At 54.0% G+C, this 21,865-nt stretch overlaps 1 protein-coding gene across 5 annotated transcripts in view; it reads left to right on the top strand.

Moving 5' to 3' along the window:
- Positions 1-21,865, top strand: part of MEF2D (myocyte enhancer factor 2D) — a 100,698-nt gene that overhangs the window by 52,700 nt on the left and 26,133 nt on the right. For all 5 annotated transcript variants that reach the window (XM_017727907.1, XM_017727908.1, XM_017727904.1 and 2 more), the window contains exons 2-4: positions 8,033-8,325; positions 14,403-14,606; positions 21,350-21,487. In XM_017727907.1, the coding sequence (XP_017583396.1) occupies positions 8,272-8,325; positions 14,403-14,606; positions 21,350-21,487 (396 nt within the window). In that variant the 5' untranslated portion in view covers positions 8,033-8,271. The remainder of the gene's footprint in view (positions 1-8,032; positions 8,326-14,402; positions 14,607-21,349; positions 21,488-21,865) is intronic.

The following is a 21,865-nucleotide window of genomic DNA, read 5'->3' as shown; positions in this document are numbered from 1 at the left end:
TGAACCACCTGGGAGACCATAGCCGGGCTCAGGGCGATGGGTGACCCCTGCTGCGAGGATGCCACCGCCAAGGGAGCTGCTCAAGGTCACAAGGCTTTTCTGGCAGCTGCATCAGCCTTTGGTTGCTGTTCTCAGGGTGCTCTGAAGGTCACTTTAGCAGGAGACTGTCCAAGCCCTCTGGTTTAGCACCAAGCCCTGCAGCGACTTGTCCATGCCGCTCCGTCCCTGTAGCATCTCCAGGAGAGAGGACCAGCTGCCTCTCTGGGAAGCCACGTGGTGTGAGGGGCTGCAAGTCCCCGCTTGTCCTGGTCCTGCAGGCTTTTCCTTCCTGAAAATGTATCCTTACCTTGGGTGAGGGTTCCCTGGTTGACTTTTGAATGGCACCAAGCAGGGCCGTGGGTTTGGCAGTGACTTTTCCTGGAGCTCCTGCCCAGCCTCTCTTCCCTGTGTCCCCTCCAGCCTCTGCTGTCTTTGGCCATGCCGGCAGTGCAGAGAAGGTCACCAGCTGTACCTGCTGTCACCCAGCCTCTGCAGAACACATCCCCAGTCCAGGATGTGTTCCTGTGGTGCTGGATGTGATGGCATCCCTGGCTACATGTGGTGTGGGTTGAAACTGTGATTTGGGGTGTAGGGGATCAGGGTTCCTGGTTTGGGTGCTGCCTCCAGTTCTTGTGCTGATGTTGGCGCTGTCATCCTTTCTTGAGGGTGTTGTCTGACTCCACACCGGGACACAAATTGCAGGGGATGAGATAACCCCAGTTTAATAATTGCCCCTAAATCCTTTCTTTCACCCAGCCTTGCACAGCAAATGCCAGTTCTCCAGCGTTGTGTCAGGGCCGTGCTTTTCCTCAGCCTCTGCGGGGCTTGGCACGGTGCGAGGTTTTGTTGCAGCTCAGCAGAGCTGGTTGCATGGTTGACATCTGCTTTTCTTCAGAGAGTGCCTGAATCTGGGTCAGGAATATGTGTCTCTTTCAAATTCCTTGGGGGCCTGACTGAATCCAGCCTCACTCCTGCTCCCCTGAGTTCCTGAGGGTTTCACCTGCAGCTGGCGGGACTGATTCCCTCCTGCAGGCAGGAGGAGCTCAGTGCTGGTTTGGCTGCCCATCCCAGGGAAATCGGGGCCCTGCTGCTGGTGTCAGGTGTGCAGGAGGGATGGCAGCTCAGCGCTGGGTTGGCACCTGCCTGGCGAGTGAGGCTTGGCCCCAGGGAGGGTCAAGCAGCTGCATTTCTGAGCAGGAGATTTGCTCTGGAGCCGTGTTTCGGTCACCTTCCTCTCCCCTCCCCCTGCCTGCATCTGGAGGTTCGACACAGGAACCCAGATAGCATCATCCTGAAACCAGAATAGAAGCTTTGGAGGAGACTCGAGCATGTTTGTGCGGTTTTGATCTCGGTTTGGAGATAAAGAGGTGCTAAACAATGCTAAGCTGGCGAGTTGGAGTCCCTCACGGTGCGTGCAGTGGGGCTGGGGACACGCTGGCACCTGCCCTTGCTGCCTGCTCTCCTGCCAAGGATGTCCCCATGTGGGTGCTGCATTCCTCCTGGGTGCCACGTTCCCCTGGGGTGCTGGAGCTGCTCCTGCCAGCACTGCCCCCCATCCCGCAGCAAAGCAGGGGTGATGGCCAGCACCATGCCAGTGGCTTTGCCAGGGAGGAAGAGCAACATTAACATGAATACAGGCACTGTGTTTTAGGGAAGGGGGCTTTGCAAAAGAGAAGGAAGTCAGTCCTGCTGATCCAGAAACCACACAGAAGGAAACGAAAAGTCCTTGGTGTCAGCATGGAGGATATGTTGAAAAAACAACAATTAACTCACAAAAGGCAGCAAGAAAGGAAACAGGAAGGCAAGAACTGCAGTTAAACAGGCGGGTTCAAGAGGTGACTTGAGCTAAATCCATGTCCTTAAGGGATGGGATCCAGCCCTGGTCATGGGTGGGGAAGCAATTCTGTTGGTCTGTGTCGGTGCAGGACCTGGTATCCTCAAGGTGAGGCTCGGAGACCTCGGCTGCAGTTGCTTTTATAGCTTATAGTTGCCATTGCTTTTATAGCTCTTTGTGGCAGGTGGAGAGTCACAGCTGTGCTGGGGGCTGCCGGGGCAGTGCGGCCACGTCGCCTCTCAGCGCGGCTGCTTCTCGTGGGAGAAGCTGCAGGTTTGTGGCAGGAGCGATGCAGCAGAGCGAGGGGCTGCTCTTGCCACCTCCAAACTGTCATTGCCACCTCGAGAGCATCGTTGCTCCCTCCCTCACTTGGCCCGTTCGCCCCACTCAGCACGGGCAGCGAAGGGCTCGGCAGTGGCTCGGCGTGGTGGGTGTAAACCACTTCCCATGGCAGGCCGAGCTCAGGGGCTGCTTTGCAGCACAGCAGCATTTCCTCACCTGGGCTCTCCTGTTGTGAGTGGATGGACAGGATGAATTGTTGGTGGACAAGAAGGTGGACATGACCCAGCCATCAGCGCTGGCAGCCCGGAAAGCCGGTGCTGTGCCCAGCTGACCCCACAGCATGGGCAGCATGTGAGGGAGCAGGATTCTGCCCCTCTGCCCCACTCTGGTGAGACCCCCCTGGTGTGCTGCCTCCAGCTCTGGGGTTCCCAGAATAGGATGAACACAAAGCTCCTGGAGTGAGTCCAGAGGAGGCCATGGAGATGCTCTGAGGGCCGGAGCCCCTCTGCTCTGGAGACAGGCTGGGAGAGCTGAGGCTGTTCAGCCTGGAGAAGAGTCTGGGGACACCTTAGAGCGCCTTCCAGTGCCTAAAGGGGCTCCAAGAGAGCTGGAGAGGGACTTTGGACAAGGACCTGGAGTGATGTAACAAGGCTTCCCAGTGCCAGAGGGCAGAGTTAGATGGGGTACTGGGAAGAAATTTTTCCCTGTGGGTGGGTGACAGAGAGGTGAGATGAGATGAGCTTTAAGAATCCATCCAACCCAGATCATTTTATGCTTCTGTAACACCCTGCACCTTGTACCCCACGTGCCTGCTGGCTGTGTGCCGAAGCTCCCTTGCAATGACCTTTTTCCCACAGAGAAGCTGCAAGACTGGGACATGTTATTGCTGTTGTTTCTGTATGTGGATAAACCTGACACCCCCAAAATGTGTTGGGGCCGGGGTCAGTGAATTCAGTCGTGTCAGGTGCCCTGTTCCTTGGGGGTGGATAGTGATGGGGAGGACCCTCCCTTTACTCTCAGCCAGCCCCTTGACTTGATGGAGCCTGTTAAGGAAAAATGCATCTTTGGGAGCATTCTGCAAATCTTGGGTAAAAGATGGGTTGGTCCCACAGTGAGAGCGTTGGGAGCCTGGGGGGAGCAGCTGCTGGGTTGGGCTGTGATCTGCCATACCTGTCACCTGCATTTCTCCCTTCAAACTGGGACTTTCTGTGCCTCCATAAGATGAGCTGCATCTTTGCAGGGCAGCATTTTTCTTCTTTTCCCAGCCTCCAGATGTCCTTTGAAGCTCCTTTTGCAGGTTTCCTTGCAGCCAAGGACGTCCCCATTGCACAGGGCCTGTTTTGGGGATGGAGATCGGGAAATGTCCCTTGAACTGGTGCCATGTTGAACCCATCCCAGTTTTGCCATCACTCGTGTCGCTGGCTCTGCTGTGTGTTCCTGCACAGGCACGAGTGGATTGGGAGCACGGTGCCACATGCTGGGAAAAGCAAAGAGCTCCAAAGGAAAATACATTTTCGGAAAGGATGCTTTTATTTGCCTTTATTTATTTTCCTAAAGCTTTCAGATTAATCTTTTTTATCTTCCCTCTGCAGCTGCGTGGCCAAGGTTTGGTTTCTTTCAGCTGACATTGTGCTGAGAGCACACAGCTTTGCAAGGCGGGCGTTAAGGAAGGGCAGCTGAATTCCTTCGCCCTGGAGAGGGGAGGTGTGTCGAGCTAACTTTAGTAAGGAGTGACTAAAAAGGGATGCAATAAAAGTATATTAAAAATAGCAAATGGTCGTAGAAAGTGGATGTGAGACTCTCAGTGTCCCTGCTCGTGCCGAGAGAAACGTGGGGCTCAGTAGGAATGGAACAGTGAAAAGTTATGGAGCAGTGCAGAGCACACCGCTGCTTGTGCAAAGCAAAGGTGAAACCACTTAGAAATAGATGAAATAGATCAGGAATTTGCACAGTAGATTAAAAAATCCAGAAATAAAGACTTGAAAGAGATATCAGCTCCTCTGTGTCCCCAGCTCCAAGAGCTGGGGATTCAGCCCCCCAAATTCCTTGTTTTGTAAAAACATCTCCCAGCTGAGATTCCTCTGTGCTTTTTCTTTCTTCCCCCATTTGCAAAATGCTAACTCTGCTCTCTCGCCTGTCTCTCCAATTTGGAGCAATTTACTGGGAGCCGGGGATGAATTACTCAGCACAGAGTTAACCAGCACCTGCTCGGAGTTAATTGGCATGTGTGCTAATTGCTGTGATAGTCACACTTGTGCGAGCGGAGCGTGGGGAGGGGGAGCGGGCGCTGGTGGCTGCCTCCATCCCAGAGCTGCTCGCTGCCTCCCTGGGGCGATGCTGAATTCCCTGATCCTTGTTGAGATTCCTGGGAGTGGAAGAGGTCAGGGTGGCTTTTTGCCAGTGCACTACCCATCACTTGCTTTCCAGCGGATTTGTAGGTCCCTTTCCATGCCCTTGGGCCCTCCTTGTTGGGGTGTAGTAGCTGGGATGCTTGGCGGTTTCCTTGGAAAACAAGGCTCAGGAGAAAGAAAGAAGCTGCTGTCTGAGAAGGAGGAGATGATGATTTAATGCGTGGGGTTATTGTATATGAAATCATTTGAGACCCCGAAGGTTAGAAGTTTGGAGGAGCTCAGCTCCTTGTAGCAGTCCTGTGCTCTGGGTGCTCGGCCATGTGTGCATTCAGGTGATTAAATTCCACCTGATCACGGATGAGGGTCATGGGTGATCTCGATGCCTCGGGCTGGGCAATCAGGGAGGCAAAGCAATTTGGTGGTGAAGGAGAGGGAGCTCCAGGGGCAGAGGGGATCCTCCTGGGTTGGGGCCGAGCCAAAGCAGCAGTGCCAGCATGAGGGGCAGGAGAGATGAGGGCGGCTCTCCAGGTTTCTTGCTCTTCCAGCTGCTGTTCAGAAACTCGAGCCAGTGGTCAGACTTTCTGAAACAGCCACCTGGGCAGGAAACGTGAAAATACCTGGGTTTAAAAATATGGTGGGGAAAAAACCCAACCTAAAAACAAATAAACTCACCCCAAACCCCCAATTCCATGAAGAGAAAAGGGAGGGGGTTGAAATCCCCTCTGTCAGGTGCATTTGGAGGGCAGTGAACATGCTGTGCTCTTCTCCGTCCCTCCTCTTCATCCCATCCAAGGGCTGCCCTCCCGGTGGGGTGTTTTCCTTCTCATGCAGGGCAGAGGGATCAAGTGCAGCACATGGCAGCTGCTTTTCTCCCCATGATGACGAGCAAAAACCTGTTAAATCACCTTTTTCCTGTGGGAAACTTCATCCAGCGGCATAAGCAAACCCTGAGGCTGGGACAGTGCTCCCCATCCAGCCGAGGCGCTGCGGGTGCAGAGTCGGGATTCAGAGCAGCAGGAGGAACCTGGTTTGGTGGTTGAAAAAGGGGATTTGATTTGAAACACTTGGGGTGTGTTTGTGGCCTGGGGAGAGGAATGTGGTTTGAGTCCCACTGCTTCCATGCTCATGTGGAGCTGAGGGCAGGGATGAGCAGCACCGGGGTTTTTTCCTCATCCCTACAAACATCCCATCTCTTTGAGCACTGTGGAGCTTTTGCCTGCCATAGCATCCTGTGAACAAGTCCCACAACGAAATTGTGTTAAAATATGTTTCCTTTCACTCGGTTTAAATTTACTGCCCGTTGTTCTCCAGTGTTTATTGTTGCTTCTGGAGAGTTCCTCTCTGGTTTGGACAGTAAATCTGCTGTCTTTCAGAGGATTTCTCTGTCCAAGAGCTGCAGCACATGGAAAGAATTAGCATCGTGCCCTGGGTCTGGTTGCAGAGCTGTTGCTACTTTGTGCTGCTGCTGGTGGTTTTGAAGATGCTGAAGGTGACTATTTTTCAGCCAGTTTAAAGAAATGGCAACTCTGAAGGGAAAAGCAGCAAAGCAAACCTGACAAAAAGTTCCTCCTCTTCCAAAGTTTCTTCACCTTGGTTCTGAGCCTTGGGACTGTGGACTCACTCCTGTGTGGGCTCACAGTGAGGGAAATACCGAGTGGACACTCCAGGTGGATGAAATAAAAATCCTCATTTTCCTTTTGGCTCTTCCTGGATCACCAGCCTTCGAGGGCTGCTCTCATGGTGCAGGCTGGAGCAGGGATGCCCTGAAACTGGCGATGCTGGGGAACTGCTGATGCCCCAGAGCTGGCGATGCTCTGGGACCAGTGGTACTCTGGAACTGGTGATGCTCTGGGACCTGTCTTTTTGGGGCTTCCCACGGTGGGATGGGGAGCAGCAGCCAAAGTTATGCCTCTGGCACTGGCTCAGTGTTCCCCATGGTGACAGTGCTCCTCACAGCTGTGCGGTTGCTCCTGTTTGCTGCTGGGAGGAAAACATGCACCTGTTTTGGGAAATAATGATTCAAGAAGTAAATGCCATCCCTGCATGGTCTGTCCTTGCAAAGAGTCTTACTGGTGGGATTTATGTGTAAAAAAACCAGGTTCTGCTGCCCTTTGTCTCTTTGGTCTTCTTCCTGGCCTCCCCATACCTTATCCTCCCTGGAGGGCAAATTGTGGATGTCAGGATGTGGAAAAGTCTCCCCATTCTCCTCTGGGCTCCTTGAACTTGCACTGAAACCACAGAACATGATGCACGATGAATAACTTTACCCCCAGAAAAGCAGAGAAAAAGATGAAGTGACTCACATGACTCAGTGAACCCCAAAAACAAGTGTGGGAGTGAGGCATGGCCTGATGAGGGGACTAAGGATGGGACCAAAGTCTTCAGCAGGGTCTGGGGGTGCTCTGGGGTGGGAGAGGAGCAGGAGGAGCTTGGTCGGGTTGGGTGTGGCTGCTGCTTTGGATTTGGAATGATGGTTTGGGAGAAAAAGTGGGTTTTTTTCAAGCTTTTTGTAACAAGACCGAGGGCTGGGGACTGCCAAGTTGAGGCAGATAGGAAGCTATTTTGGGACTGGCTTTTCCCTCTGCCTGGGTCTTGGCACAGGGCACCTCGCCTTAAATGCCATGTTATCACTGCTGTTATCCAGCTGCTCAGAGAGAGAGCAGGGAGAAAAACATACCTGTGGAAAATGAACTGGCTGAGGTTCCCTCTTTGTCCCCCCACATGTGCAGTGCAGCACATGCTGGGAAACAGGGTGAGATGGGCTGGGGGGCTGTGCCAGGAGATGCCCTGGTACATCTGGATGCAGCCTCTGGCACTGGGGGATGCAGGTTACTGTGGGGAGGCTACAGAAGGAGCTGTGCGAGTCCCCTGAGACCTGCAGCACTCGTCCCTTTGGGGGGAGAGGTGAGGGCACAAAATACCCCCAAGTTGATCGCATCCCCCAGATCCATGGAAACAGCCAGTGTCCGGCTGTGGCTGAGCCCAGTGGAAGGCCAGGCTGTCTCGGCTGCCTTCGGAGTTCTCCTTCCCCATAAGAATTAGGTTTCTGTGCCTGGTTATAAGGTTTCTTTCAAGTAATCAAATAAAGACATTTTAAAATTCCAAATTGAAGATTAGCGCAGAAACTGGAGACGGATTTAAATTGCCCGAGCTAATCACCAGCCACTCGACTGCTTATGACTTTATTAAGAGAAAAAAAAAACGTCTGGAGTGTCACGGAGGAATAGTGATTCACGGGCACATTGCTGCCGTCTCCTCCTCCTCGCCGAGCGTCGCAGTGCCCGGCCCACACGTGTCCCGTGGCACGCGTGTTCCTGGCCTCCATCCTTGGGCTTCTTTGAGAGCAGTTTGGATAAATCTCTCTGCAGCTCTCCTGGCCCCACAGCTGGGTGGGAGGAAGAACCAGGGACCACCCTGGCCTTGGGGGTGGGATCTGCGCTGGCGGTAGGAGGATGCCGGGAGGGTGCCGGGTCCTGGATGGGGTTTGGGAACAGAGTGTCTCAATCCTGCCTCTCTTGCTGTGCAGGTTTCTGAGCAGCTGCTGACATCTCAGCCCCACTGGATCTGGCCGCGCACAACGGTACCATGAACTGAGCACGGAGCCACGCAAAACTCTTTTTTTTTTTGTTTTGGCTTTTTTGGGTTTGTTTTCCATCCGAGAAAAAAGCCCCCCACGCTCTTTAATGAAAGCGTTTTAAAGTGGGGTTGCTTCTCCCCTCCCCTGAGCCAAAGTCGTCCCGGGTGCGGTGAGGATTTCCGGAGAAGATGGGGAGAAAAAAGATCCAGATCCAGCGGATCACGGACGAGCGCAATCGGCAGGTCAGTGCTGCGTCTCCCCGCTCCCTCACCTCACCCTTCTCCTCCCGTTGGGGATTTTAAGGGTCATGTTTCAAAATGACCCCTTTCTATCCCATTTTGGGCCACCAGTGCTGTGTTTTTCCCAATCCATAAAATGGGATGGGCGAGACTTGGTGCTGAGGCCGGATCCAGGCGGATCCCAGGAGCAGGCAAACAGCCCCGCTGCGCTCTCCCGTCCAGGCGTTGCTCCTCGCCTTGGAGCTCCTTGAGCCATTTCCATCTAAGTGCTTTTCCAGAAGAAAGTATCTTCTCCACTTAGTTAGTTCCCCCCTTTTTTTTATTTTTGTCTTGCAGAATATATATTTCAGTTGACATTTTCCATGTGGTTTTTCAATAAAAAACAGCCACAACAAGTATCCATTTTGCTGAACGCAAACAACTCAAATTATTCCTTTTTTTTCCTCAGTTGTAAACTTAAATGACTCCAGGGCTTTTTTCCTGGGGCTCTCTTGAAGCCGAGCCTGAGACACACATGCATGTGCATGTGTGTAGGAATGCATTCATGTATCTCAGAGGGAAAACAAAAACCAGCAGATTTTCCCCAAATTTCCATGTTCCTTAAACTGGAGTGGTGGAGCAGCAGCACTTTGCCAGCCCAGGTTTGCTCTGGGATGATTCTGTCGATGCATTTCCCATAACCACAAGACTTCCCTTTGCTTTCTGTGCTCCTGGAGTTTGGCTCAGCAGATCCAAGCCTCTGCCTTTAGTCCAGCCACCACCGCACCCCAGCATGACCTGCCAACTTCTTTCCTGCCACTTGGCACTCCAGAAAAACAGAAAAAACAGTTAAAAAAGCATGTGGATATATTACTAATCCTTAAAGAGTGGCAAAGAACAGAATTGGATGAACCACTTTATTGCTCCTCAGCAAAACAATAGGAAATGGCAGGTTTTCCTCATTATAGCTTCACTTGGTGGTGGGGGCCAGGATGGGCATCAAATAGTTCTTGCTGATGTCCCAGTTGCTCCTGGGGCTGTTTATGTCCATCTTGAGGAGGAAACACGGCCTTAGGGGTTATTGAAGGATCTGGAGTGTATTTTACAGGGCAGTGCTGCAGAGGGGAGTGAGGGCTCTGCAGTGACTGGAGCCCTGCTGGAAGTTCAAATGAATGGAAAATAATTGGTAATGCTGGAGGGGGCTGGCACAGCCTGGCCCTGCTGGATAAACCTTTGGGAAAGGAAAGAGGCACTTTTTTGCAGAGGCAGCAGCTGAGTGATGGGACTGTTTCTGAGGGATGAGCTGCTCCTTGGCACAGGCTGGAGGTAAAGGCCCTTGCTGAGGTCTCTCAGCATTGGGTGGGATTCGGCCGCAGGAGCTGCTCTGCGTGGCTGTGTGTCAGGGCTTTAGTGCATCTCTGATGTCAGGTGATGTTCCCTGGGCTGGGGGACACTGGTTTTCCCCTGGCAGTAGCTGCATCCCTGGCTGGGCTGGTTCTTCCAAAACCCAGCACGGGAGCATCGCTCCCCGCCCCAGTGCAGCACATCTTGCTTTGCTTCCCAGAAACCAGCCTGATCAAATTGGGTGTCAGCAAAGCAGCAGCTGTTTAATTGGTCACCAGCACAGCTTTGCAATCAATTTTCGCAGCTCCCTTTCTTTGGGAAAAAAGGACATACCAGGAAATGGGACATTTCATTATAAAGGACTGCTCCAGGCAGTGGGATCTGTTCTACCCATTGCGGTAGGAGCTGTAAAGAGGGTGAGAACCCTCCTACTCTGCTCTCCTGCTCCACACTGTACATGTGCAATGCCAGGATCCACTCCCCAGAGTCAGAAATGTCCCATCTTGCTTTATCTCATAGCACCATGGAATGATTTGGGTTGGAAGGGATCTTAAAAGTCCATCTCGTCCCACCCCTCTGCCATGGGCAGGGACACTTTCAACTAGACCATGTTGCTCCAAGCCCCATCCAACCTGGCCTTGGACACTTCCAGGGATGGGGCAGTCACAGCTTCTCCGGGCACCCTGTGCCAGGGCCTCTCCACCCTCACAGGCAAAAATTTCCTTCTAATATCCCATCTAAATCTCCCCTTTTTCAGTTTAAAACCATGCCCTTTATCCCATCACTATCTGCCCATGTAAAAAGTCCCTCTCTGTCCCATTGATAAGCCCCTTTAAAGTGCTGGAAGGCTGCTGTGAGGTCTCCCCGGAGCTGCCTCTTGCTTCTCCCTCTCCTTCCCTCCCTCTCCTGCTGTTGCTGCGGATCAGCGCTGAGGAGCGTCCATGCGTGCGTGCCCGCTGTGGCTGCAGGCTGCCGGCTAAGCTGGCTTAAACCCAGCGTCTGGGAGCATCCTCAGCCCACCCCTGCCCCCACGGCAGCCCCCCTGCTCGGGCTGGGTGCAGAGGGCACGGTTGCTCTCTCGGGAGCAGAGCAGCCCGGCGCTGGTGAATTATGGATGGGGCACCGCTGCTGGAAGGCAGGGCCGGCCGCCCCAGCTGCGCCGGGCGAGCGCACACCGTCCTTGGCGTGCCCGGGTGGCTCCAACGGCTCCTGCGCCTGTCGGGAGAGGGAGGGATGGGGAGTGGGAATAGTGCAGGGATGCCCTGGAGAATGAGGGATTCGCCAGTGGTTGTGCAAGGAGGTGGAGGCAGAGCTGCTTTTGACACCTGCGTTTTCACTTGTGCTGCCAAGTTCGTGGCTTGGGGCTGCTGAAGCATTGTGGCTCTCAGGGAGAGCTCAGGCTGGAACAGGGGCTCTCCAGAGCCTTTGCTGACAGGTGAAGCTCTTCCCGTGCATCTCACACTGAGCCTACGGCATCAGCGAGTCTGACCCTGCTCGTGTCCCAGGTTTTGCCTTCCATGGGGGCACAGACCAGAGCCCACATGGAGACTCCAGCAGGGTGTGGAGCTGCTGGAGTGGGTCCAGAGGAAGCCATGGAAATACTCTGAGGGCTAGAGCACCTCTACTCTGGAGCCAGGCTGGGAGAGGTGGGCGTGTTCAGCCTGGAGAAGAGAAGGCTCCATGGAGATCTAAAGGGTCTCCAGGAAAGCGGGAGAGGGACTTTAGACATGGACCTGGAGTGACAGGACAAGGGGGGAATGGTTTTAAACTGAAAAGAGGGAGATTTATATTGGATATTAGGAGAAAATTCTTCCCTGTGAGGGTGGAGAGGCCCTGGCACAGGGTGCCCAGAGAAGCTGTGGCTGCCCCATCCCTGGAAGTGTCCAAGGCCAGGTTGGATGGGGCTTGGAGCAACGTGGTCTAGCTGAAGGTGTCCCTGCCATGGCAAGGGGGTGGGACAGATGAGCTTTTAAGATCCCTTCCAGCCCAAACGAGTGTGTGATTCTGTGAATTACAGCAGCAGCCAAAACCAGGGGAGGAGAGCAAGTAATGTCATTAGAGGAATTACTGGAGAGGATTTGCCACAGCAGATCAGGCCATCAGCCCTTCAGGGCCAGGCCGCTGACTCTGGCAACTGCCAATATGGTTTGCATCAGGAGAAAGGCAAAAATCCCCTGCTAGTGTGGGGCAGTAATTCCTTCCTGACCCCTTTGGGGATTGGCTTATGCCCTGAAGCATGAGATTTGATTACCCTCTTAGACTTACAAGGTTAATTCTTCTAGATGAGGCTCGTGCACGGCGTCAGGGGAAGGTTTGGGGTTTTTGGCCTGGGTCACGAGTGGATGCACAAGGCAGTGTTAGGTGATGCTTTTGTGTGATATGGTGGCAAATCTTTGCTTTTCTCTGCAAGGTGCAGGGGTGCCAGTAGAGAGGGATGCTGCTGTGCCCTGTCTGCAGAGCGAATATCCCTCATCTCTAGAGGGATAATTTGGTGTTTTGTGTTCTGCTCAGCTCTGCCCAGGTTGCTGGTTGATTTGGGGGAGATGACCCCACACTCTTCACTGCTGAAGGGCAAAACCCAAACCATGCTTGTCACTGGTCTTCAAGGCCAAGAGCCGCCCCACCGTTCACACGTCTCGGCCTCACCCCATTGCCTCCAAACTCGGTGGCTGAGCCTGTTGTGGTGCCTGGCAAGGTGTCCCTGGCACCAGCAGCTGCAGGAACAACCACCCTCGGCTGTTCCCCCTGTCTTGGTGGAGATGCCGCGTGTTTTCCTCTCAGGGGCTCCTCGAGCTGCCTGGAGGGTGAGTCAGAGCCCGGAGAGCATCCAGGCAGGGACAGAGAGAGAGGGCGTGCTGGGGAGGGGGACAGGGAGACAGGGCATGCTGGGGAGGGGGACAGGTCGTGGTTTTAGTGCCTGTCCTGCCATGGCTGCAGGAGCAGAACTGCAGCTGGGTCCCACATGAAGTCACAGTGCAGCCACAGACCGGCTCTTGGTCTTGGGAACAGCCCCGTGGCAGAGGTTTTGGGTGGCTGAGAAGTCCGGGATGGTAGTGGGGAAGGACAGTTATTGATGGCACAGGAGCTGGCCCTCGAGTAACTCAGTTTGCATCAGAGTGCGCCGGGGCTGGGGCGGCGCTGGCAGCGCGAGTGGCCGTGGCGAAAGCAGCGCACGTGGCGGCCACGGCAGCACAGGGTGCCGGCCCTACACTTTCCAGGGGATGAGGCGATTAGAGCCGAATCTCGTTACTGCTTAATCATCTCTGGGAGATGGCGGGGAGGGGCAGCAGCTCCCCCTGCCAGGTGTGCCCAGAGCTGCCCCTGCTGTGCCCTGCTGCCACACGCAGAGACACGGTTCTGTCTCGAGGGATGCGGGACCCTGGGGGTGCATGCTGGGTGCTGCTGGTGGCATCACGGTGGCACTGCTCCTCACCATCGCTGTGAACTGGGCAGCTCCCTGTTGAGCTCTTTGGACCGTGGCTGTGATGCCACTGACGGGCTGAGCGATGGCAGCAGCCTCGTTCACTCTGCTCCCTCAGCCCTGCGAATTAAAGCTGTTCAGTTGCAAAACTAATGCTGTGGTGGAGGCCCAGAATGCAGTTGAGCCCTCCCATGTGGAGAGGGAGCAGCTCTGGGCACCCAAGGGCATCTCAGCTCATCTCCAGCCCTTCCCCCGAAGGCTGCTTTGCCCCCAGAGCAATGCTTAGGACAAAGTGGTGACCTCCTGCCTCTTACTTTTTTTTTCTGCTTTTTACTTGCTGAGAGGGCATTGGCAAAGCATTGCGCCTTCCCCATCAGTGTGCCACATGTTCTGGAAGGGTGGGGGACCCTCAGCAGCTGTCTGTACTGCAGCCGGGACAGGGAGCCCCAAACCAGCTCCCTCTCTACCAGCTGGGTCCTGTTAGGAGTGTGGTGCTGAGAGCTGAGCGTGGGCTGGGAATAGCAGCCCAACGTCTGCCCGGCATCTGGAGCGGGTGTTGGAGCCAGCACCCAGCCCCAGTCCTGGCCCCAGCCCCCAGCCAGCTCTCCAGGATCAGTCCTGCAGGAGCTGCCTCGTCAGCCAACAGCTCTGGTGACAGCTCAGGGCAGGGTGGGTCGGGGAGAAGGGGGACCCCAGCTGGGCAGGCGGTGAGGGAGAACACCCCAGTGAGGCTACACAAGGGGACAGCAAGACGAAGGTGGCAGCTGGGTGGGCCCCTGGTACAAGGGCTCAGGGTGCCCTTGGGGAAGTGTAGCCTCCCGAGGTAAGTGGGGGCTGGTGAGCAGGAGAGTGGGTCAGGGGTGGGGTGGGCACCCTGGGCAGTTTCACGGTGCTAAGCCCCAGCTCTGTGGCCCCCAGGGTTGGGCACTCGAAGTGCAGCTGCAGCAAGCAAGGACAAGATCTCCATCGCTTGAATATTCCACTTAAAAGCCCGCAGCCCCCGGACAGATGGCAGCCCTGCTGGGGATTTTGCTGAAATTTATTTTCTCTTGATTTGGCAATATGTGATTTCCAACGCTGATAATCATCTTTGTGCTTGTGAAGTGTCTGCCTTTGGAGGATCCCGAAATAGGCAGCAATATGAACTGTTTGGAAGAGGGAGGCAAGAGAGGAGAGCTTGGGGTTGGGTCCAACTGGGGAAACTGAGACAGAATATTCCCTCTGCATTCCCCTTCCTTTTGCTCTTCCTCCAGTGGTCATCCCATTTTTCTCTGGGAGGTGTTGGGTCTGTGGCAGCATGGACACAGCTTCTCACCATGGCTGTCCTTGCTTTCAGGTGACCTTCACCAAGCGCAAGTTCGGCTTGATGAAGAAGGCCTACGAGCTGAGTGTCCTGTGTGACTGCGAGATTGCCCTCATCATCTTCAACCACTCCAACAAGCTGTTCCAGTATGCCAGCACCGACATGGACAAGGTGCTGCTCAAGTACACCGAGTACAACGAGCCCCACGAGAGCCGGACCAACGCCGACATCATTGAGGTGAGGCCGCCCGTCCTCGCCCCGGCTCTGGCATTGTGGTAGAGCCAGGGCTGAGTCTGGTACCATACTGGCTGCAGGAGTGGGGATGGAGCAAGCACATCTCCCACACTCAGTGCCAGATGGATTTTGCATGGTTTTGGTCCAACCTATAAAACTGCTCTGTTCTGAGTGGTAGAGTTGAAGCTGTCTCGAGCTGTGTGTTGACCTAATGCCTTGTGGGCACTTCAGCCTACTCCTTTGTGGGACTTCGCTGTGGTCCAGGCAGACAACAAGATGGATTTGAAGGCAGCTCCTGGGGCTGCTGCACTGGGAGTGCCTGGTACAGCTGGTGACATTGCCCCAGCCTGATACTGAGACAGGCACAGTGGGGTCGTGGGAGGGCACCAGCGGCTGAATCGCAGAGGAATTCAGTGGGATGGGCCTTGCACCTCTGGTCCAGGGCCTGCTCAAAGCATGGCCAAGCTCATGGGTTGGTGGGTTTGCTCAAGGCTTGTCTGGCTGCGTTTTGTGGGTCTCCAGGGGTGGCCCAACCATGTGCAGCCTGACCCATCCCCAGCACTGCCAGTGGCACCATGCCCAAACTGCGCTCACTTCAAGGCCGCTCTCCTCCAGCCTGCCAGCATCGCAGGAGATGTGCTGTTGGTGCCCCCTTCCTGGCCCTCTCCACAGCTTTGTCCTTGTCCCTGGTGGTGGCAGAGCATCGCTGGGCCCGAGCACGGGGCACATTTGGCTCTCAGGAGAGTGCCAGTGGTGCCTCGGTCATTGGTCACATCCTCTCCCTCAGCAGTAACCGCAGATGGAGCTGCGGGGTCGTCTGCATGGGGGCAGCTGCCATTAAACCTGGACAGACAGGCAAATGAAGGGCTTGGCTTTGTAATTAGTGGCATTATGGGCATCAATTAATGCCCTCAGAGCCACTGGTGGCAGAGTGGAGCTACACGGCCTGCAGTGCTGGAGGAATTGGGCTTCTGCTTCTGCCTTTGAATTCCTTTGGTGCCCCTTGGCCAGCATGCTCAGGCTTTGATTTCATGAAGGAGAAGGGAAAAAGCCCAGCCTGCCCCCTCCCTAAATCTTGCTTTTCTTTTTTATGCTCTGTAAAATGTGTCTTTTTGAGAGATTTGGACCTGAGGTTTTCACCCCATGGCTGAGCCATGGCAGCATCTGGCATCATCTGCATTCCCTTGCTGGGGTTTGGAGACTCTTCTGCCACCGCACGGTTTTGTAGGGGCCTTCAAAATGGTTCCAAGATGTCCTTTTTGGCCTGTTTGAGCCAGGTAATGCCCATCCACTGTGCAAAATGCCGGTGGTTCCCTGCCGCGCTCAGCAGCGCAGCCTCTCCGGGATGCTCAGGCTGCGGCGCTCGCAGCGTCGAACAGATTTGTCTTGGCCTAAAAATACCGTAAACATTTTGGGCAGCGTTCTCTGTTCCCTTATGGTCCAAGATGCAAACACTCCCAAGCCGACAAGTTACACACAGTCCTTGGCACCCAAAGAAACACTGTGTTTGCACCACATGAAAAGCTGGATCTGCATCCAAAGCCAAGGAGAGGAACATCGGGAGCGGAAGGATATTGGTGGATGGCAAGAAAAAGAGCCCAAACACGCCGGGCTCGGCATGTCTTGCTGGCAGAGACGTCATGGAGCAAAGCCTGCTGGGGTGCAGGCAGGTTTGGAGGCTGCTCAAGCATCCCTCCTCATCCTTGTCTTGTCTGGGAGCAGGGTTGGGGCTGCTCTAAGATTTTTGCTGTTTTCCAAATCCGTGCCCCCAGGAGACCGTTCCTGCTCTTGGTGCTTATTTCCATTTCCCCTCTCCCAGGTCAGGTTCCACCAGCCCAGCTGTGTCCCCACTACACACAAATCCAATTTATCTCATGTTTCTTGGTGGCTCCCAGTTGAACTTGACTCACCAAAAGTATCTTCTCATTCTGGAAGCTTCCCCACATGGAGCATTTAGAGACCGTGAAAACCCAGGCTGGGAATTTGCCACCAAATACAATTTTAAGTGGATTTCAAGGGACTGCTGTATCAACCCACCTTCCCTGTGACACCCGTGGCCCCTTCCTGCTGGGGGATTCAGCCCTGAGTGGCTCTGGCAGCATCTCAGGAAGGATGAGGAGCAGCCAGGACCTGGAGGAGCTGAGGCAGAAGCCTCTTGATTTTGTTTTCCTGGTGGAAGGGGAGCGAGCGGCAGCCCCAGAGGGCTGAGCTGAGCTGAGCTGAGCACTGCCAGCCTGGGGGCTCCTGGGGCCAAAAGCACTGGTACCACAGCTCAAGGCAGGACAAGTTGCTGTGTCCAAATTCTGTTTTAAAACAGCAGTAAACATGAGATCTCCTGGTTTTTTGGTCCTGGGGAGGTGCATCTGAGGGTGGGACTGGGGGCACCCCATCCTGTGCTGCGCAGGAATGTCCTTGACTGGTTTATGCCCTGGATATTTAGTGAGAGGCAGAGCTGCTCCATGATGAGCATGCACAGCCCTAGTTCAAGAGGGGTTCCACACCCCAGCTGCCTTTTGGGGACCCTTCCCTGCGGGGACACCCCCGTGTTTCAGCTGTGCCAGGGCTCGGCAGCAGCTGTCAGGAGTGGGATTCAGCCACGCAACCCCTGCAGCCTCCCTGTGCCCAGCAAAGTCCTGGTTATTGCAGGCTTTTAAGTCTGAGAAAATCTCTCTAGTGCAGAGAGGGGGGTTTCCTTAATCAGGCGGGGGCCAGCTGAGCCCCCAGACAGGCACGCTGGGTGCCACGTGCACGCCCAGCCTGGGATCACGCCGGCTTTGGTCCTTGCTGTCGCTTCTCGTTTCCTCCCAGCCTGGCTGATGTGCCAGTTCCTGATAAGGGACTTGGACGGAGCAGAGCTCACCGGGCACCAGGATGCTCCGCAGCCAATTAAAGCCACACAGCCGTTTCTGCCCTTTCCTTGGCTGAATGTCCTGGAGGGGCTGATTTTCCCCTAATTCTCTTTCCTGGGGTTGTCATTCCCCAGGATGTGTTAAATCAGACATTTTGCAGGAGGTGGTGGAATGCAGAGGCAGCTGCCAGTGTCATGTCTTCATCCTCCTTCTCATCCTTATCCTCATCCAGACTTCCCCAAAGCCCAGAGTGGTTGAGTGTCCCTCCTCTAAGGGAAGTCAGCCGCATCCTGGTTGAGCATTGTTTCCTCTCACATGTTCTGCATTTCCTGCTGCTCTTTTCCCCTCTTCGGATTGGAAATCTGCTCCCATGTGAGCTGGGATCATGGAATTGAGAATATTGCCTGGAAAAGCAGGATGTGCAGTGGGTCCTGATAGAATGGGGGGCACCTGAGCGTGGCGGGGAGAGGGGCAGGTGATGAGCGAGGTGGATTTTTGCAATGGGAAGTTCTCACCCTCGTTTTCTCTGAAAATTTTCTGCTGGAAAGGAATTGCTTTTAAATCTCTTCCATATGAAAAATGGTTGTGTTCCGCTGGCTGCAGCCCAATGACAGAAAGGTTTCCTGAAAACCTCTTTGCATCTTCTGTTTTCTCCCTGGCAAAAGGAAAGAGGAGGAATGAGAGGAAAGTTCTTTTCTAAAAGACCTTGCAGGGATCCCGAAAACAGGAATCTTTGGGTTTGATTCCCGCTCCAGCAGAATTGTTTTCCTTTTACATCATCTTGACAAAAAGCTAAAAATGTGGGACACACATTTTTTTTAAAAAAAAAAAAAACAACCCCAAAAGACCCGGCAGCCAACGCCCGTATGGCTGGAAATGGCATTTTGTTGTCCCAAACCTCTCGTTGAGCAGCAGATTGCTGCAAGCCACGCTGCCTTGGCTCGTATCCTGCTGCGACTCCGGCCCCGGTCCCTCCCCGCCGCCGGTGCTTCCCGTCCCACCGTGCTGCAGATCAGCCCCATCCTCAGCCCTGCCAGCTCTGGAGCTTGTCCCCGTCCCCTTCCCCGCAGCTCCAGCAGCCCCTCACTGTTATCGGTCACAGCCCCAGCTCAAGGGTCACCGTCCCAGTTTGGGGGTCACAGTCGCAGCTCTCAGGTTTACAATCCCAGCTCACGCTGCTGCTGCCTGTAGCATCCGGGAAGGATTTTTTTCCCCATGCACAAGTGGCTTTATGCTTCCTGGGGCTGCTGGCAGGTTTCCTGCTGGAGCAGGGATGGCAGCTCCACAGCTGCCCCTCACAGCTCCTCTGCTGAGGACACACCCCGGCGGGAAACTGTGGGTCTCACAGACACTGCAGTTCTGACTGATTTTATAAAGCTGGTGGCTGGGGAGAGCAAAGAGACGAAGGCAAAGCTGGGACACCAAATGTCTTAGGCCCACAGAGAAAGACCTTGGGAAATGTGAAGGGGCAATGCTGTGAGCTGTTTCATTTCAGGGTCTGAGTGAGCAGAGCCACATCCACCCCATTCCACTGCTTTCCTTGACAGACTTACTGAGGGAACAACCCCCAGGATGATTTTCTGTGGACTTAGAAATGGCAAAATGCTGCGGCTGGTGGCTGCGGCCCCTCGCTTGTCCCTGTGCTTGGTTCAGGTGTCAAATACGGGCAGAGCTGAGGGTGCTGGGAGCTGCCTAAAAACCTCCCTGGTAGCAGCGTTGCTGCAGGTTTTAGACAGAAGAATGTTGTTGCTCGGCTGAGACCTCTTGAAAAATCCCATTGTGAGGTTCCCTCCTTTGAGGTCCTGGGGGATGGTGGTGGCTCGTCCATCCCCACAGCTTCTGAACCTGCCAACAGCTGTTGCTGGAGGACAGGAGTTTTCAGGGATGTGAGGGATTACCTTCCTGATTCCCAACCGGGGATGGGAGGGCAGAGATGAGGGGTCCAGCTCCAGCCCCTGCAAAGGGAGTCGTGGCGAGATGGCCACAGCCCCTTGTTAGACACCAGAGAGTTTCTCCAGTGCCTGAAGGAAACCCAGCTTCTTTGCTTCACTGCTCATGGAACAATTTTTTCCATTTTGCCTCTAAAAGAGAAAAAGGAAAAACTTTTTTATTTAGAGAAAAGCTCAACTTTCCGTCTTTTGGCTGCGTCGGCGAAACAAAAGGTTTTGGAAAAAAAAATCCACAAAAAGCAGTTTCAAAAAAAAAAAGGCAACGCTGTTCCTTCCCCACTAGCAGCACCTCTTCCTCTTTTGGGCCATTCTGAGAACAAACAAGGACACGTACAAAAATAGAAAAATAATACGGAAAGATCCTCGGGAAACTGCAGAAAAAGCCCTGGGAATCTCCCATTCATGGCAGTGACTCTGATTCCCACTGCCTTTCTCTGCAGAGAGTCAACACAGGAACTAGGGATACCAGGAATTATTAAGTATAATATTAATATTAGGTATAAGAATTATTCCAAATCATTATTATTAGGTAATTAGTTAATAATTATTAGGTATCAGGAATTACAGGTGACACTAAACAGGGCATCAGCTGCCACCACGGTCAGGAGTGAGTCTGGTCCTTCTCTTGTGGAGCTGTATGTGAACGAGAACGTTTCTCCTCTGCAGCTGAATCCAGTAACGAGGGTGAAAATGGTGCCTGGGAAGGCCCAGGAAGGAGTAATTTTAATGGGAAATATTGTGAAAAGCTTCAGCTGGACGGAGAACAGGCTGGGGGTGGGTGTGGTGCCCACTGCTTGGCCGTGGCTGCCTGGCACAAGCGTCCACCGAGCCCGAGCTGCGGGAAGAGCTGAGCGGTGTGCGGAGCGGTGCCGAGCAAATCCCGCCCGCAGCATTCCCAACCCTTCTGGAGACATCCTGGGTTTTATTCGCTCCAGCAAAATTCCCCCTAGGAGCCCTGTGTTTCCTGGAGCTCGCAGGTAGTTGAGGAGCCACTCCCAAACGGGCTTTGGCCTCAGAATGGAGATGTTTGTTGCTGTTTAGGAAGACAGAGAATTGTCAAGACTTTTTTTTCCCCCTGCTGAATTTGGCATGAAAAGGGATCAAGACTTCCAGGAAATTCTGTAGCTTTGACTTCTAAAAAAATAAAAAGAGCTGGCAAGTGCTGGTTCCGTCATAATGCCTAATTGCTTTTGGAATGTTGGAACCAGAGGGGTTCAAAGTGGATCTCAATTGGCTGCTGAATACCAGTGAAGGACTTTGGGGTGTCACCGGGCTCCTCCTAATGAGGATTGGTTGTCTCACCTCGTTACCTCACGTAGCAGTGCCCATTTCCTGTTTGTGAGCCCAGTCTTGGTGTGGGGTTTGCTGCCCAGTGTTGCCGCCATCACCCCCTGTGTCACCCCCAGCAGGGCTCACAGCTGTCACCGTGCCACATGCCCTGTCATGTGATGCTCTTCCTGTGGCACTCCTGCATTTGGCAAATGCCACTCATCTGGTATTGTCAGGAAATTTTGACAAATTTGACAATTTGCTTATAATTTTGGGGTTTACTTTCCTATTTGGCTGTTTGTAAGCAGGGTTTCCCTGGTTTTTTGCAGGACAGCAAAGAGCATTAAGGTTTTTTTCCCCACTGTGATGTTGTGGCACTTGAAGTGACAAATACGCCTGAGTTCATGCAGGGCCAATTTCAGTCCCAGTGTAACCAGAACCTTTGAAACCAAGGAAGTTTCTCTCCATCGCTCTTCATGCTGTAACTCCTAAATCAGAGGCAAAAGCCAGGGGCTGTATCCTGACTTTTTCACCCCATTGAGGTCAGCAGCATCTTGGGGTGATGGTGTTGATTTGTACAGGGGCAAGTCCATCCAGGCCAGGGGATGTTCTTGGGGGGACCTGCCTGTGTTCCCCATCTCCACTCCCGGATCTCAGACTGTTCCGGTTGTGTTTTCAGACGTTAAGAAAGAAAGGTTTTAACGGCTGTGACAGCCCAGAGCCCGACGGCGACGACTCCATAGACCAGAGCCCCTTGATGGAGGATAAATACCGCAAAGGCAGCGAGGATCTGGATATCCTGTTCAAGCGATACGGTGTAAGTACCTGCCCGTGCCTGGAAAACCTTCATTATATGTTCTTTTCTGTTTTGTTTCTCTTCTGTTCGACTTCCCCCCAACCTCGTCCCCCGCTCCCTCCCCGACACCCCCGTGTCCCCCCACACGTAACAGGCGCTGAACAAGAAGCACAGGGAGTGCGAGAGCCCGGAAGGGGATGAAGTGTTTGCGCTGACCCCGCAGACGGAAGAGAAATATAAAAAGATTGATGAGGAGTTTGATAAAATGATGCAGAGTTACCGGCTCGCAGTGAGTAGCTGGTGGCCTGCAGCTCCTTGGTCCCCTCCCCGGTGCCTCCAGGTGACGGGGGGGTGGATTTTGCATGGCTTTGCTTCGGAGACGTGCCATGCCTCGGGAGC

This window comes from Corvus brachyrhynchos, unplaced genomic scaffold (genome assembly GCF_000691975.1).
Source record: "Corvus brachyrhynchos isolate BGI_N302 unplaced genomic scaffold, ASM69197v1 scaffold122, whole genome shotgun sequence".
NCBI classification, from domain to species: Eukaryota; Metazoa; Chordata; class Aves; order Passeriformes; family Corvidae; genus Corvus; species Corvus brachyrhynchos.
This window is presented reverse-complemented; position numbering and strand designations above follow the sequence as displayed.